Consider the following 17,963-nt stretch of genomic DNA (forward strand, 5'->3'; position numbering starts at 1 on the left):
AACTGTACGTGACATGACACGTGTAAAGGCTCAGAGCATACAAGGAATCAGTGTGTGACCAGTCGGCAAGGCGACGTCAGTGTCTCTCTGCCACTGATTGAACTGAGTAGGTCGGGGCCAGCAGCAACGTCACTCCCTGACGGCGGCTTCGGAGCCGCACGGACGTCCATCAGCCCAGCAGCGAGCCGCTCGCTCCGGAACTCGGCGGAGGACAACAACGCTGGACAAAAGCTCGCTGCTTACAGACTGACTTCTTGTACAGCGACTTTACGCGTCTGTAGCTGAGGTAAACCCCAAACTCTGTTTACACTGAAGAGCTTTTATTATTTTTAATGTGCGTTTTGGGTGTGTTTTCTTAGCCAATTAGCTACGAGAAACAGCGTGGGTACCAAGCGTGTCTAGTACAACGATTAACGCTAGCAAGCTTCCCGCACTGTCGCCATAAACTGTGTGTTGCTATGGTACTGCCAGGCAACATCCCACCTGCTGCTATCGATGTATGCATTTCTAAGCCCTGTCAACCAAAACATATATCACTACTGGGAAACAACACGCTCTTTTATTTTCACCTGATTTTGTGTTAATTTACTCATTCGTTTCTTAGGCTATGAATTAGCTTTGTGTGTTTATTAGTTGTACCCAAATATAGCCACGTAAGACTTGAATGCACTTGAAGATGCAGTTAATTTGCTTGTCATTTAAACTGTGGTAATTTAAAGCAGTTTACTTAAATACTAACCTCAGCACTTACATTACCAACACTCTTCTTGCCTGTTGGCTAGATTGAGTAGCTTTTGGCAAACAACAGAAAGGTTACTGTTCTGTGTTTTTGCAGTCAAGTGCTGTCAAGTCAAGTGTTGTATGTGGCTCTTTAGACCACACCACAGTCCATTTCCACTAAAACACAGCAGATGCTTGTCATTCCCTTTGTAACTGCTGTCTTTTTATTTTCATAGTGCCTAAGTACAACCCAGGACCACAAGGCTTGAGCAAACACAAGTTGGTGATTACCAGCGTGGCGTCCCTCAGAAGGACATCACTGGTCATGGACAAAGGGAGCAGATGTTTGCAGTGTAGGTGTTCAGTGCATGCTGTAGTTTTCTATTCTGTTGCTCAGACTCTAGCTGTGTTAGGCATCAGTGTATGCTGACGCTGTGGTACAAAGAAATTCCATTAATCCTCTTCTTCTCTCTGCTGTGACAGAGAGGAGGAAATCACCATACTATGCTGTTGTGAGACCAGGAAGGAGGGCAAATTATGAGTCAGAACAGAGGAGAAAAGAAAACTGTCACTCTTCAGATCCACCTATAAGCTTGTGCTTGTTTTGGTAGACAGCTCACGCCTATTTTAAGAGCAAGACCAGATTTTTTTTTCCACCGTACAGCTGGCATCTATAACTGTCGAACTGTGTAGACACCTGGCTTTTTTATTGCATTCCAGTAATTATTACTGAAACCATTAGATTTTTCTTGTCATGACTGCAAACATTCCTGAGATTAGAGTTAATACTTTGAGCAAGTGCAAAGTGCAGTGGGGTGCATCCAAGGCAAGCTCTGTTCATTGTATTTTAGCTCAGCTGTTAACAGGGAGGATCCTTTTCTACAGTAACTTACCCAGAGAAATAGAGAGAGTGGTGGGAGAGGAGAGGTGGGAGGAGTGAGAAGAACAGAGAACGACTGTGAGGGAGTGAGCCTGCTTAACCCAGCCACTGAGTGACTCTTGTAAGCCAAGGACGAAGGTAGCAACGCATCCAAACGCCACTCTTCCTTCGCCCACGGACTGCTGTGAAGAAATGAGGTGGACACACAGGCACTTGGCAGTGCTCATATAGACTCAGCAACCTACTGGCCCCTCTTCACAGGGCCCCTGGGATTTGATTTTTCTGTTTGGAGTGCCAGGGTTGATGACTAAACAGATCATGACCACAACTAGAATGAACCATACTGAACGATAGATTCGTTTAGTTTGAATGGGACTTTTTCCCCCCTCTAAACCAAAACAAAAGCATGTTTTTGTTATTTCTCCAGTGCTATTGCACCTAAACTGCCCCACGTTTGCTGTATGTTTTTGACAGAGGAGCAGACTGGAGGGGAGGTAGTAACAAGTGCAGCGTGCTGCGGTGGATTTGGCGGTGTGGAGGAGAGCTGAAGATCATGGGCAAATCAAACAGCAAGCTCAAGCCAGAAGTAGTGGAGGAGTTGACAAGGAAAACCTACTGTGAGTACCTTCAGGTCTTGTTTGCTTATTATTAGAAAGGAAATCCTGCCAACCTCTTTTCAGCTACCTTCTCTAAGAATTTAGAAACATTCTGGCCACAGGTTAAACAGTATACACAATTTGATAGGAATATGTAACACGAATATTATTGCTGCAGTTTTCAAATCACATTTTCCTCCCACTGTCATAGTCCACCCATAGTCTTTACAGTAAATAGCCCTGATTGCTGGCCTGTAGTGGGGTCTACACCAGTTTCTCATTATCGACAGAACAGCCCCCCCAACTAAATGTCAGCTAGGGATAAGCTCCCTCTTTGATTTAAATTTACATTTAAATGAAAATTGTAATTGGTAAAGGTCTAGCACAAAGTTGTAATCAGCATCTTTAAATCACGCTGAAGGGATTTATGAAAATGGAGATGCTGAGTTTGCATCAGCTGCGAGTTTTAGAGATGAGGATGTGGTTTTATATGCTATTTGGACCCTTTGTATATGTAAATATTTTTAGTGTGTACATTCATTTATTCAGTGCATTTACATGCTGTAATTTTAAATGGGATTCCTGCATTGAGACTCACAGAAATGTTGGCTCACAGGAGGAAATGACCCGATTCTTAAACCTGTCTACAACGTTATTTGTACATGTTATTCCTGTCAACTTTTAGGACATTGCAGATTAACAGCATTCACTTTTCTCACCTTACAGTCACTAACTACTTAGGCGCTGATGATCTCCTTCTGATCCACCCCCTCACAGTTTGACCAGAGATCAAATTTACAGTTATCACAATGACGTCTGCTCGGAAGACACCATATTAATCATTTGTGTGTTATTTCTGGAGCACGGCGCTGTTATTATTATTATTATTATTATTTCAGCAGTACAGCGTGCAGGTGTGGGTGGGAGTTGACGTCCATTGGCTGCTTAATGACAGTGTTATTTGTTTGGTGGGTCTTTCCACAGCAAAACCAAGGAAGGCTGTTGTGGCAGGAAATTGCTGTGGAGGAAGATTGGGCTTCATGCTGGGCTGAGCTGCTTGCTGCTGTCCTCTACTCACTCCCTCTCTCTCTTTCTCTTTCTTACTTACTCTTTCACCCTGTCTCTCTTGCTCTATCCACTAATTGCCCTCTTTGAGCAAGGAATGGAATAGTATAATTAGGAGCTTATCTGGTTAGCATCGCTGAGAGGGGCACCAAGCTTTCTCTCCCAGCCTGATCATTCTCCCTTTTTCTGTTGTTGCTTGACTTGAGACTCATTTATGCTTCCCTTCACCCTGTTGCCTCTTTCTCTTGGTCTCCCTTGAGAAACCTTGTCTGCCATTTTAATCACTGCATTCTTTTGATTTCTGACAGATTTGGGATTTAGTAAAATGGTCTGTGCCTGCAGTATATGTCTTTTAGTTTCAGTAGTAGAAGTGTCTGTGTGTGTATGTATGTATATATTTGTATTTACAGACAACCAATAATGGCAGGCCAAAACGTTCTGTTTAGTTTGTTTGTTTTGCTCAAGTGAATGTTATTTTCTGCTTTGTCACAGGTTTAAAAATGCAGGCATCTTTCTAAGAAAATTTGTATGTCCTTATATTTTCAGTAGAACACTTTCCTTGCTAAAGACAACATTAAGCTGTGCAAAAGTACCAGCTAGCCATCATTTTTCCTGTTTTTACTGAAAACTGTTGCAGCCTTCCCTGTACTTTGGGCAAACTTAATTGAACCCAAATGACTGTATCACACGGAAAGACCAGTAATCATATTATAATTTGTGCAGGATGCAGGCTAGGCCCATGTAACTTCATGATGGTTTTGGAAGTTGTCAAAGCCATGAAGAGCCTCACAGTGATAGAGTGCAAGCTAGATGTGTTGTACCACACCCTGCAGGGCTAACTGGCTGAGTGGGGCCTGCACTCTCCTGCAGTTGGCTGACTGCATTATTGCCCATTGCCTCCGACTGAGTTATGTAATAAATTTTTTGAAATTAAATTGTAGCCATGGTAAATTGCCTCAATTTTTGACTACATTGACGTTTGAAGCCAATTTAATGGTAGGTTGGCTTGGCTGAGAGTCGTGAGATTGACCCTGACATTTATTACCCAGGAAAGGGTCACCTGAGGGGTTTCTTGGTGAAATGCTGAGTGGAACAAATTGAAGTTGAGTCTTTTGTGAGTGAGGGCTACATTACCCAGCCTCCTTATCTGTAGCCTCCCTATGATTCCGCTCCAGCACTGCATTATAGTATATGGTATACATTGCATAAATCTCATGGTGGAGTGTTTATTTAAAAAATAAATACATTTCTATTCCATGAGCGGTCTCCTGCAATGAGAGTTTGTTACATAATGGTAATCTGATTTGCCCAGAAAATGTCTCGTTTGTGGCAAGTGTGTGTCTCCCTGGTTGTATACCTTTGTAGTAACTTTGACAATGAATTGTTCAAGGTTAAACATTACAGTAGAAGAACCTATTGATTAACTAACTAGCTAGTTGTATTTGCAATCATTTTGCTTTGCCTCAGCCTCAACACAAGTGCCAGTACATGGCACTTCCCCTCAGACTTGGAGCAACAGAAAGTCTCTCAAAGGACCAGCTAGTTAAACTAATGCTATTGATTTTCATCTTGTCTTTTCATTAGTAACCACAGGGGTTTAGAGGCTGAAAATTGCTTTGGTTACTTGCGAGAAAATAAAGAGACAGGGGAAGCCCAAAAGGGAATTGGTTGATTAGATACTGGCAGATAATGGTGCATGTGTGGGCATGATAACAGTCCTAAACTGTCCTCTTTCCTAAATCTGTGCCTGAACTTCATTTCGTCAGCCTTGCTTGTCTTTTTTGTGTCTCCCTGGGGTTTACTCCCACATGTCCTTTTATGCTAGCCATCCAGGGCACATGAGGATCCATCTTCTCTGATAGTATGCTAGAGTCTGTGAAGTCTACACTCAATGAGACATGGCTATTTTCCAATAATTGTACATTGACACTGTTAAATATTTGTATTCAAATCAGAAGCTACAGTATGTGTAAGAAAGGATTGAGTCAAGATGATTAACAGAGCCACTACAGTATGTGCTCTATCTAACAACAGGTTGCCTTTTTCAGGACAACCATTAAGTTTTTCTCTAAGCTAATGTTGTTCTTTATTTCTCTTACAGTTACGGAGAAAGAGGTGCAGCAGTGGTAAGTGTGTGTATTCATTTTTAATGAGTGTGTACGCATACTGTATATTAGCAACAGTGTCAAAGCTCACAAGAATCAGGGGGGGTCTTATCATAACCCACTTGCAGAAGCTGATATATCTTGCCGAGGTTTTGGTTTCTTTAGCCCATGGATAGGATATTTGCATTTTTTGATAACTTATAGCCACCACCTACATCACACCAAGATGAAAACAGATGAGTTCAGAAAATAGAATGACTTACAAACTTACTGATAACACCGATACAAACATTTCCATGATGCATTCCTCAACAACCTTTTTGCTCTGTTTGCGAAAGGGATGTCTGATAGCAGAAAAATGGTGGGGGCACAAGGTTGTTTCACTTTTAGGCACTTAATGACTACATGGCCACAGAGCCTCCATGAGGTTGCTGATTAGTAATCCTTCCTGTCAGATTCTGTACCTCTTAGTCAGCATGACCTGCACCAGCATCATCTTGCAAAGGCTTAGCCTTTGTCTGTTCCCAGTCTGTACTCACTGTTGTTGCATGTATTTATGAAACATATTCATGAATCATAAGATACCTTAGGGCCAGGATAAGTCACAAAACTGTGGTAAGATGGCTCATCAAGGTGCAAATTTTTCTGGCACACTGAGAAGAGACAGTGGATTTTTATTACAGAGATGATTCAAGCATGAGCACAGTCATTGCTTTTGTTTGCTGCATTCTGCTTTTGAAATGAGTAACAAATAGTATATATCAGTAAAGAGAGCACTGTAGTGATCACTCTTCTGTATTATTCAGTTCTCCGGATTTGGTTTTGCATTTCATACCTTGATTCTGCATGCATGAAAGGAGCTCTGCCTCAAAGAGCTAGTCGCTGTTCATGTCCCCTGTTAAGGGGGAAGGAGCCAGGGCTCATTCACGGCCACACATTAGCATTAGATATCACGGAGCATTTGGAGGTTCAGAGCCTCCGAGCTGGTCAGTCTGTGTGGCTGCCTGTGTGGCTAGCATACTATCAGAGAAGATGGAATACCCCTCCTCCTCTTAAACCTCCGCCCCCCGGCTCCGCGGCTAACTAGCTCACCATCATTCTCACTGTCTTTCACAGAAAAGTTTGCATGAGTCCTCACTTGAATATCAGCAGCAATCAACACGAGTGAGTGTGAGGGATGTGAGGGGAAATGCCAGATGGCGTGTAATTAGAGCACAGACACAGACACAGAAGAATTAGCAGGGTTAGATAAATGCCTCTGTTGTGCATTAAATGTGTTCCCCTTTCTAATTCTCCTCAAAGGGAACATCATTAGTATGCGTGAAGCTCACCTGATATCAATAACAAAATACCATAGCTCAGTGATGTTCCTGCCAACTAGGCAGGGGCAAAAGAAGCACTCTGCACACCTCTTTAGCAAGCCACCATAGTAGATGCCAAGGAGTAGGGGCCAGTGCCAGTAATAAATACTTTATCTTCTTGCTGGCTCCCTAGTGTGGTTGGATACACAATGTCACGTCTGCTGTGTCCCTGCAAGTACAGTGCGTAATTGCATTATTACACAACTTCGAGTACACTCTGACCATGTATGTGTGTTAGCACCAGTGTCACCAAGTCAGATTTCTTGTAGATAATGTGTTCTTGGCAAATGGAGGTGATTCTGATCATGACTCTGAATAGCTGGCTCTGTGCAAACATTTATATACTGGCATAGTGTTTATTATAATTACTGTACCAGTTTATGTATGTTTACTGCTTATGTAACGGCACTAGTATTATGTCCAGTGTAGTCAGCCTATTAAACAAAGTCATGTAACTGTTGACTGGGTTTGATGGTCATCAGACAGAAAAGCAGGGAGAAAGGGGGGGGGGACTAGCAAGAAAGGTTCATAACCGAACTTGAGCCTCGATCATCACGCACACTGAAACCACTTAGCTGTCTGGGACACCCTAAAACTTTTATGACTTAACACAGTAAATCAACAAAATTTGATAAGAATCCTTCAAATTAGGTAATTAAAGAATATGGCTGAAATATTGAGGCAACATTCTACAGTAACATCATAAACATAGCAAATATAACAATAAATTTGATTCGACCTATTAACAGTTGTAAACAGCAACACAAATACAACAATATTTTGCAAATAAAATCCATACTCTAAATATGAAACCTTTAAAATGTAAACTATACTGAATTATGTTCAACATCTGATGATTTTGCAGTGCCAGTGTGTAGGTCTAAAGGAGCACAACCCCATACAAGTATATGAAAAAAAAGCTGTATAAAATCTTTTGTGGCTCCACAGGGAGTTGTGCAAAATCTGATAAATAGTGTTCTGGATGATATCACCTGATTCTTTTAACTGTTCACTGTGAATCTGACAGTGTTAGAGGCAAATAATGCTCAACCAGTGACAAAAACAGGGTTTTTTGTGGTGTATATAATCAAAATCCAAAGCACAAAAAGGGTTTGCACATCCAAATCAGTGTTTCCTTTCATTTAGTTCATGTTGTCACACATCATGATTGACAATTTTAGACAAATTCAGTGCATCAAATTCCATAACTTGAAGGACAACGCCATTTGGCCTTTGATTTCATACATTTTCAGAAGGCACAAAGGCCACCTGACTGGGCACTAAGACTGAGACAAATGACATGATATGTATGTGTACGTAGCTTATGTATGGCCATGTAACTCTGATAGATATACAGGCCATCACGGCCAGATGGCAGGGCAATGACGCTGTGAAATTTGTACCCTGGTTAGTACTGACCTTGAGTACCTCATCTAAAACATACATAAACTCCATTTATCAACCAGTCAAATTCATGGGAATGGTACAAATGTGAGGTCACTGACCTTTGACCTCCAAAGTATAATCCGTTCACCTCTGAGTGCAAGTGGACACTTGTGAAGAAATTCTCTCAAGCTGTCCTGCATGTTTGTCCGGATGGACAACCCAAAAACATAGTGCCTTCTGCTGCAGCTGTCAATGGCACAGAGGCATAAAAAAATAAAAAAATAAATAAAATAGGGTTCAAAATCTAAGTAGCAGAGGCTGAGACATCTTTTTAGCCTCAACAGTTCTCATAATGTAGCTCATGAGTGCCCTTCATTAGATACCCCAGCCACTGAAGTCTCCAGCACAGTCCAAGATAACCCTGATAACATTTTTCAGACTTTGAAAGACTTTTCTAGAGCTGCAGAAGATATGTTTTTACAAGGAAAGTCATACTACTCATGATGAGTAAATCTGTAAAATCAGTAGAGTGCCTTTAAACCTTTATTTATTTTGTCAGACAGAATGGATCAAAATAAAGACAAATTTCAACCTCACAGGGTCTTCATTAGAGTGCGTGGGTCACAGTGTTTATTGTCTGTGATGTTAATTTATCTATCTGAATTGATGTATTCTCCTGTAAATGTGATGCAGGCTACAGGAAACCTACCAGCTTATAAAAAACATACTCCAAATATTAATATATATGAATTGGCCATGATTAGTAAATATACTCTATTAATGCAGTTTCATTTAGTTTGTCGGTGATAAACTAAAATGGGCTGATATTTGACCTACCTGACATTATTAAGTAAGACCAAAGTAGTCGCTTGTTAACTTTCTGTTGAGCAGATAAGGTATTAATAGTGGATGCTTTGTGGTTTATAAATATGGTTTTCCTATTCGAGCAGCTTTTCGTTTCCAGCTGCTGCCTGTCTAAAATAGGTTGTGTTACTGCAAAAACAAAGCAAACAAATTTGAATTCAGATATACTACAGATATACTGCATTCTGTTTTTACAGTAAATAATAAGCATAAAATTTGCACACCAGTGTTTGCACTTTTTGGATTTTTAGATTTATTTATTTAAACATATATAGACTACTGTATTATATATACAGCATACACACCAAGATATTAAGTAACCTTTGGTATCCTTTAGGCTTTTGTATGGGCTTACATATACAATAGTCCTTTATAAATGACTTAAGAAGTGGCTCGGCTTTGGACTGTGATATGCACTGTGTGTTCTGCAAGTTGTATTCTGCAATACGGTGAGCTACACTGAGTTAGGCATTCGTATTCCTGCATATCTCCAGATAATTGAAATGGGAGAATTACATGGTTCTGCCCTCTTCTTGTTCTTCTCAATTTTTTTTTCCTAGCTGCTCTGCAAAACGTCTTTTCATCTCTTTGATGGTTTGGAGCTGGCTTCATTATCACTAAAACAGATTAAAATAAAGACTTGAAGAGGTGTGAGGAGCCAGATGTGAGTGGAAAGGTCTATAATGGCCTCCATTCTTCATCAGAACGCTCTCTCTGGCCTTAATTACAGCCCTACCTTATAGAGTGCCGTAGGGATGATATATTTTTGTAGGCCAACCCGGAAGTTAGCATCACCCTGGCCCCCTCGACAAAAAGGTTTTAGGCTTTTGGATTAATGCAGAAAATAAGCTCTGTGACAAACAGCAGTTTATGATACCAAGATAATCTTCACAAATCAACACCACTTTTATGATTTTTGAAGCTCAATTACAATCAGCACAAAAAAAAGTACTGTTAGGCTATAAACGAACTACATCATGGTCCCATGACTTCACTGTCACGACTTCCAACTTGTAATTTGATTTAGCGAGCTTACCTCTTCTGCAAAATCCTTTCCTCTTAGTGTTACCTGATCTAGCTAGTGATCATGGCTGTGTCAGTTTCAGTAGTTTGTAAGCGTGTAAGTTTAAACACAACGAGGCTGTAAAAACGGACTAGTGAGTCTCTGTGTTCAGCCATGACGTTTAGTATCCCAGAGAGCCTCTGTAGTCTCATTTAGTCACTTGTTAGCAACCGCCTTTTTAAAAAGACATGAAAGCAGTAAAAGTGGGCCATTTTGTAACATATTTTATGTCGAGCAACAAAGCCTGAAAATGTATTGGACTTGTGTTAATCACAGACCTTATTTCAGGCATATAACCCAAAAGCCCATTGCCCTCCAGGCAAGAGAACCAGGAGTGCAAAATGCTAACTTGGTTCCTGGTTTTAGGTTGCAGCACTCTGTTTTAGATGGCTTTAACTGAATCAATGCTCCATTGTGTGAACGTGGATCATATTTGCTGTTGATCAAGAGCAAAAGCTTTTTGCATTTTTGCATTGCTTTTTATAACTTGTTTTATTATTTCCACCCTCTCTTTCTTTCCATCAAGTATTTTTGTAAAGGCTAACACCCTCTTTCTTGCTCCCTGACCTGTTACGGTCTAGTTAGACTCTGGGGCTGCTGTGCTCCTTTATGAAGATATTCAAAGAAACTGCCTACCTTTGAGCGACTGCGCTTGAAACGCTTCTATATTTAGGCTAATCAGGATGTTAAGTTGCTCTGTAGATATGCCTACAGAGGAGGCTCTCAGACCTATCTATCAGCCATGCATATTATCCAAAGAGGACTGAGAGTAATTTGATTACAGTTAACCACGCTGGGCTTGCTACTGGATTAGGATGATGGTCTTATCTGTGAATGAGACAAATAGCGTTGCGCTTTACCTTTTTGATCCAACACAGCCTTTCAAACTAAATCATTAAAGACTGTTGTAGAAGTGTGGAGGTGATTTTTGTCTATCATCATTGTCCTACAGTCTTATCATGATTTTAACTTTTAAATAATCTCTATCTGTGCTTTATTTTTCAGGTACAAAGGCTTCATTAAAGATTGTCCAAGTGGGCAGCTTGATGCTGTGGGCTTTCAGAAGATATATAAGCAGTTCTTTCCTTTTGGAGATCCCACAAAGTTTGCCTCATTTGTCTTCAATGTATTTGATGAAAATAAGGTTTGTAGTCACACTAATCCATTATTCTTTTACAAGTGATAAAAAATATTGTTGTCACTTCAGACTGACATATAAATACTTTGGCTGTTTGTCCAGGGTTGTAACAGATAAGGGAAGTTGTATGAAAAGTGACAGTGTCTGAGGTTAGAGCCGGTCTAAAAGTCTTTGTTCAGGTCAGGTTTGTTTGTAAGAACAACAGCTCCTTCTTCTTAACCAGCCTGAGGCCTCTTTGAATAAAAGGCCGACATGGATTAGAAATCCTTTTCATTTTGCTGCAGTGTTTTTTGCCCGGGGGCTTTTTTCCTGCAGGCTTTCAGCTTTTTATACAGAAGGTTATTTATTCAGAACTTTTTTGAATATAGACACTACATTGTACTCAGCAAATTATGTGTAACATCACGATTGCCCTCTTTCTGTTATATTGGAGGACCTTGATAACAAAACGCTAAATTCACCTTTTACAGTCATTCTCTTGAACTTTATCAGTCAGTATTTCAACAGCATTGGTAATTCTGTCCTTGAAAATGGCTGCTTTTTGTTGATATGAGTGTGAGAGCCATCTTTTTGTGCTATGCTTTTTTTATCAAAAGGTGTGTAGATATTTTTTTAGGAAACCTTTGTCTTGTTATTTTGCTGCTTTCTCTAAGGATTTGTGAACGGAATGATAAAGCACATTTTAACAAGGCCAAACTGTAAGAAGCTACATTTGTCTGAAGTATTCCATCTTGTTGCAGCTGTACAAGATTATTCAAATTGTTTGTAAGGAGGCAGCCTGTAGAGACAGCCCCTGGAGGTTTATTGACTTGAGTTAAGAGGCTTTGTGTCAGGAAGATCAGACAAACCCTCTGTCTGATGTTTATCTGTGACATTCATTAGCATTAGGCACCCTAGAGTTACAGAATGCATCGGTCTTAACTGTTTTTATGACATATGTAATCAGCATTACATGACTTAAGCATTGTCCTGCTGGTCAGATGTCTGGTAGAGATAAAGTTAGGTGACCTCAAGGCTATGAGGAGCGCTGGGCCTTTCTTCTAAAATGAGCTAGGCAACTGTAGCACGTTGGAGAAACTTTGGTGGATGCGTGCACAGTCTTTTAGTTATCTGGAGAGAATATGAATTGAGCAAAGCCTAATGGCTGCACTAATAGGAAGTCTGTTTATGTATAGGCGTTGCTTGTTCCTCACAATCAGTTGTTTTCAGTTTTGTGTAGCGCTGTAGTTTGATTTTAGTAAATCTCATGTCATTGCCTGAGGGTGGAGGCCATAACTTGATGAGCTGGTGTGAATAGTGGCAGTTGAGCCACTTTGAGCTTTCATTTTATATGTGATCATGAACCATGTTAGCAGATGTTTCAGTGTGGCCTCAGAAAAATGATGGAAGCAAACATTTGTGAGGGTAATTGGAAATGCAGAGCTTCTTTGGTAAGACTGAGCACATAGGGAGTAGAATATTTTCAAACTTGTTGAATGAATTCATCTGCCAAGTCCATTTGTGGACTCTCTGGAATCACTTGAGAAATATGAAACATCTTTGCTCCAAATATCCAGTGGTTGCATGTTTGTGAACTTGTAGCCTGTGAGGTAGTAGCATCCATCTTACTAATAACCAGAGGTGACATATTTCTGCCTCAGAAGAGGCCCAGGTGCTGGGCTCAAAAATAGCAGCTGACTTGGAGCAAATGTCTAGCCCAGTTTTTTTTATTTTATTTTATTTTTTTAAGCAGAATACAGCAAGGCCATGATAAAAGAATGACAAGTGTGAAGTAAGATGCACATCTGGTCTCTGAGCCATTTCCTCTCTCTCTTTCTTTCCCTTTTGTCACTTTGTAGGATGGACGCATTGAGTTTTCTGAGTTCATCCAGGCCTTGTCAGTGACTTCTCGGGGGACTCTGGATGAGAAGTTGAGATGTAAGAAAATTCATCTAGTCCCCTACTTTTTGTTATTTACATGACCACTCATGGACATTCTTTCTCATTCAATTCAATGGAAAACTATTGACTGGTATTACAAAATGGCAGGATTTAGAACTGACTGCCTTGTATTAGATTTAAAAAAAGAGGACCACTGGGTTCCTAGAAAGCAGCAAATTAAAGATTTATAGTAAAATGCAGCAGGCCTCTGCAACCATTGCCATTATTTATATCCGGAGTTACCACTGTCGCCTTTTGAAATATGAAGCCACCATGAAAGGCTGCTGCCTGTCTCTACTCAGTTTTCACCACTTGCTAACACATGAAATGCTTTGTGCTCTGTAAGCCATAAAAAATATATATTTTAATATAATCCTTTCTTTCACATGTTGAGGTTACATTTCTGATCTCAATATGAGCTCACCTATTAGAAATAGTCATGAGTCTCTTCTTCAGAAAATGTGTATATCTTTTATATCTGTCTCAACACAGGGGCTTTTAAGTTGTATGACCTTGACAACGATGGCTACATCACCCGTGATGAGATGTTGAACATTGTAGATGCCATATATCAGATGGTGGTAAGGTTGATCAAACTTCAGAAATTTAAACCTGAAGTGTCTGAAATGTACATAGTGTAATGGTTCCATATCTTAGGGGAACACTGTGGAACTGCCTGAGGAAGAAAACACACCAGAAAAGCGAGTGGACCGTATTTTTGCAATGATGGACAAGGTCAGTATTTTATTGTTGAGGTAATATCTAAAGACTGAATTGACAGAGACAGTAATGCAGTGCCATACCACCATTATTAGTTTAAGATGACTGAATCTGCCTTTGTTGCCACCCTCAGGGCTTTGACCCTGACACTGTGTAGAGCCATTAGCTGTAGCCATTACAACGTCTCTAGCACTGCCTGCAGTCTATAAACATATATGGTGCCCCCGGCACTAATGTCCAGTGCCCTCAGCACCAAGACTGCTCAGCTTCAGTGAAGGATGAGTCGCAGCCTGCATGGGCGTGTTTATCAGCCCACGACTGCCAAGCTCAGCCCATTGGACTAGCTGTGCAGCACAGCAGCACTTGATGATTTGTATTGGCAGAGAGTGGCTACCATCCAAGTGCAATGAACCAAATATCAGTCCACCAGCACGTTACAGGAGTAGCATGATTTTGCCCCCTGCTGGTAACTCTGTGTTAAAGCATTAACAGTCTTCACTTTCATTTAGCTTTACATTATTCTTGCAGAATGCAGATGGGAAGCTGACTCTGCAGGAGTTTCAGGAGGGCTCAAAGGCGGACCCCTCTATTGTTCAAGCATTGTCACTCTATGATGGACTTGTGTAAGGTGAGCAGGGCGTTTATGAGTTAGTACCTGCATACTTCTCTGCTTGGGTGGTTTTTCAATCCCAGGCCGTGCTTCAGTTCCAAGATAATACTGTGTAATTCTTATTTCATCAGAGCAGAGAATAAAAGGGAAATTCTGTCTGTGGGCTGAAACCACAGTGAAGAAGCCACTTTCTGCTCTCAGTTTGTTCTTATGAATTATTCAAATGGCCCACTTGTTTGCTGGCAATCAAATAGTCTTGCAGTGCTGAGTGAAGAGCGAGACGGCCCTCTCCTCTCACTGCCTAATATAATGCACAGAGTGCTGCCAATTGTTGCTAATATCCTGCTCAGCGTTTTGTCAACTGTGAAGTGGGCTGGTGTAACATATTTTAGTGAATGCAGTAGCTGTTTAGTGATCATCTTGCATGCTCTGAACACACCCAGGTACCATGACACCACTTACTGTCATCTATTAAAATGGTAATCATTCTTACAGCTTCTCAGATGGAGCCAACTGAGCATCCTCCTGCGTGTTACATGCCAGTCCAGTACTATCACACCTGGAATGGGAGGAAGCCACATTTAATTTACTCACCCAGAAGTGGACTGCAAACGTTTGTCGTACGGCCCTATGACTTCTGTGTCAAGTAGCTGTTCGTTTACATTTCCACTAAGGATCGTGAACAAATATTTCCTCTAACGTGACAGAGGCTTCAAATGTTTCAGCAAAACCCTCAGTCATTTATCTGTGCTTCTACAGCTGTGTGGCACTGTGTACACCCTTGAGTGTTTTGGACTGTGTACAAGCATTTCTGCAAGCACAGTGTTGTGGTTTTCCCATGGACAGTCTTTGGAACTGAATTCCCTTGGAGGTATTACTGTGTGTCTTGTCCACACATGCATACATGTGTTTAAACCAGGGGATGCACATGAGCCGCTCAGAGGAACTGTGCTGCTGCTGCTGCTGCTGCTTCATGGAAAGACTAAACCCAAGAGAATCTGAACAAAATGTGTTCCTTGGTGATAAAACCAACTTAAAGTAGTGTATATTGTATAATGTAAATATAATGCTAATTTATCTTCTGCTTTGCTGCATTTATGGGAATTTCCTTATAAATATGGAATGAGGTTTTATTTTTATCTACGGTGTTGAACTGTATTGCACTGTATTTTTCCTTATTATTGTGGGATTGTTATTTTTCCTCACATTCGGAGCTTTCCTTTGCCCGAGACAGCAGGGTTTTATTTATTATTATTAAAAGGTTTGTTGAAATAGCGGGGACTTTACTATAGATTATTTTACTATGCTTGCATTGTGTGCATCCTATTGTGTTTTCACTTCCTTGTTAGCATGAGCACCTAGTGTCTGCAGTGCTGCACTGCAACACCCTGAACAACATGACCAGGCAACACAGCAATTTCTCACAGCTTACATCTGAATCGAGGCTCGTTATTTCTTTTGAGAGCATGGTACACCACCCTCAGCACACACAAAGCCTCGGTCATTGAGAGGCACAAACAGACATCAATTCTGGCTGTAAAGCTTTTGCGAGCTCTGTGGTTGCAGTTGTCCTCTTTGTATTTGTCCTGTGTGAAGCCAGAGCATGTGATGATGCCTTTTTTCATTCTTGGATTATTTTAGTTAAAGCGTTAAGATGTTTTATCAGCTTCACTAATTTGTATGCCTTATGCAAATGATAAATTACTAAGTGATAAATGTCATTTACCTGTTGATTACCAGTATAAGAGCACAGAATAAATGCATTTATGTGGTTAAGTTTTCTGTTACTGGGTTCTTTAACTAGAATGCAAAGAAAGGTCTTTACCCATATTTGATCATTTTAAGGAGTTGCTCTGCAGAATGATTGTTTGCTGAAATGTCCATTTGTAAAATGTAAAACTTCATAATGGTCATCACTTCTCACACATCCTATTGTATTGTACTAGCTCATCCAGTACTGAGCCACTCCACTCATATGGTGTCATTCCATGGCAAGTTTCATGTTCTGCTTTGAAATCCGGTCTTACGTGACAACTTACTCTGTGGTATATCTGTACTGCGTGGTTGTAAAATGAACAAAGAACTGATAAAATTGAAGTCTTGGCATTAATGGGTGGGTTTATGAGACTCAGTGGCTTTTTGTGGAGGCTGCTGGGTCTGTCTATTCACTTGGTCGTCTTGTCAAAGACAGATGGGAGTGTTATCACGGAGGAGGGTAGAACTGTTTATCCTTTGGGTATATCTTTGATTCACTGTAGCCCATTGAGGTTTCAAAAGCATCTGAGCCAAAAGACGAGGGGATTTTGAAACAAATAACCAGTTACTTCTTTCAAAGATTTTCTGGGCCCCGAAAGAAGACCCTGAATAATGAATTATTACATCTATAAGATCAGGGCATGGTTTCCTCTTTGAGGTTTTATCCGCCTAGACAATGTATGTCATAGCTAGGTGTCAAGTGCTTATGAATAAATAACCTTTAAGGATTGATAACATATTTCTATCCCGATCAGCAACCAAGTAAAAAAGACCAGCGCCTTTTCTATGTTATGTATAAAGCTAGCCACCTATTCATATGGCAAGGCATGTTTGTCAGGGTGGGTTATGTATAAAATTAGGTTGGTGTCAGCTGAATATAAACTATAACTATTTATAGAAATGAAGTTGTTAGACAATGTTCTCACCATGTCCAAAATACACACTCCAGACACTGTGGGCAACGTGCGCAAAGCTGTTAAACACCGAGTCTCTAGGGGCGCACCTCGATAATCGAATTGAAGGGGGAAAGTTAGATGTGGCTAAAGCCTGGAGCTCACACTGAGGTCGAGTTACACAGGAGAAAAAATCAGCTTTTAATGCACATCTCCGCCCCCGGCTGAAGCGTCAGAGCACCAGCTCTACATGGGCTCTTCCACACAGGGCCAGTCCACACGCTCCTCCAAACTTTGTGCACGGATGTACTCCTGTGGAGGTATTTTACACTGGGTTTGATGCGTTCCAGCCGAGGCTTGTCGTTTCAAATATATCTTCTACCGTTTGGAAACAGTCCCGGGCTTGTTTGAGTTGCTTTGAAAGAAAACTTGGTGAAACTTTTTTAAAAATTGTATGTGATTCGCCTTATGTATGTGATCTGCAGACAGATGGAGCACAGCTAAAAAAAAAAAAAAAAAAATGACCGGTGTGTTATTAAAGTGCCTGGTCCTGGCGCTGTGTATCAGCGCGCACAGGCTCATGGCAGTCCACCGGGCTGAGGAGGAGGATGGATCCGGTGACAGCGCCTCGACCCTGGCCTTTGTGTTCGATGTTACTGGCTCCATGTACGACGATTTGAAACAGGTGATAGAGGGCGCCTCGCGGATCCTGGAGAAGACCCTCAGCCGGAGGACCAGACCCATCAAAAACTTCGTCCTCGTCCCATTCCATGACCCAGGTACTGTTGCACGAAACACGTCTGATGAGGTACTGACGGAGCACACTTCTGTTTTGTGACAGGAGTAGCCCTTGATTATGACTCGTACAATAAACTGAGCAGTCGATC

The 17,963-nt window shown here is 41.0% G+C and overlaps 2 protein-coding genes across 3 annotated transcripts in view; both read left to right on the plus strand.

Annotated features, from left to right (window-relative positions):
* LOC109954921 (neuronal calcium sensor 1) lies at positions 1-15,702 on the plus strand. Of its 2 annotated transcripts, XM_020590593.1 has the most exons (11): positions 1-286; positions 957-1,073; positions 1,204-1,797; positions 2,075-2,217; positions 5,363-5,387; positions 11,046-11,184; positions 13,017-13,095; positions 13,591-13,679; positions 13,756-13,833; positions 14,347-14,446; positions 14,924-15,702. In XM_020590593.1, exons 3-10 carry the CDS (start codon positions 1,793-1,795, stop codon positions 14,443-14,445), a joined length of 657 nt encoding a protein of 218 aa, XP_020446249.1. In that variant the 5' UTR covers positions 1-286; positions 957-1,073; positions 1,204-1,792; the 3' UTR covers position 14,446; positions 14,924-15,702. The 2 variants fall into 2 exon arrangements, with proteins under 2 accessions (XP_020446249.1, XP_020446248.1); XM_020590592.1 differs by lacking the exon at positions 1,204-1,797.
* Positions 15,703-17,292: 1,590 nt separating this feature from the next.
* The window catches only part of hmcn2 (hemicentin 2), a 49,664-nt gene continuing 48,993 nt past the window's right edge, over positions 17,293-17,963 (plus strand). The window contains 1 exon segment of the mRNA XM_020590424.1: positions 17,293-17,855. Within this exon segment, the coding sequence (XP_020446080.1) occupies positions 17,597-17,855 (259 nt within the window). The 5' untranslated portion in view covers positions 17,293-17,596.

Source organism: Monopterus albus, unplaced genomic scaffold (assembly GCF_001952655.1).
Source record: "Monopterus albus unplaced genomic scaffold, M_albus_1.0 scaffold12.1, whole genome shotgun sequence".
In the NCBI taxonomy this organism is placed as follows: Eukaryota; Metazoa; Chordata; class Actinopteri; order Synbranchiformes; family Synbranchidae; genus Monopterus; species Monopterus albus.

Excerpts from the sequence above, each read along its gene's own strand:
- LOC109954921 (XM_020590592.1), top strand. Across the intron at positions 2,218-5,362 it reads GTTGACAAGGAAAACCTACT|TTACGGAGAAAGAGGTGCAG; the intron begins GTGAGTACCTTC and ends TTTCTCTTACAG. Across the intron at positions 13,680-13,755 it reads ATGCCATATATCAGATGGTG|GGGAACACTGTGGAACTGCC; the intron begins GTAAGGTTGATC and ends TCCATATCTTAG.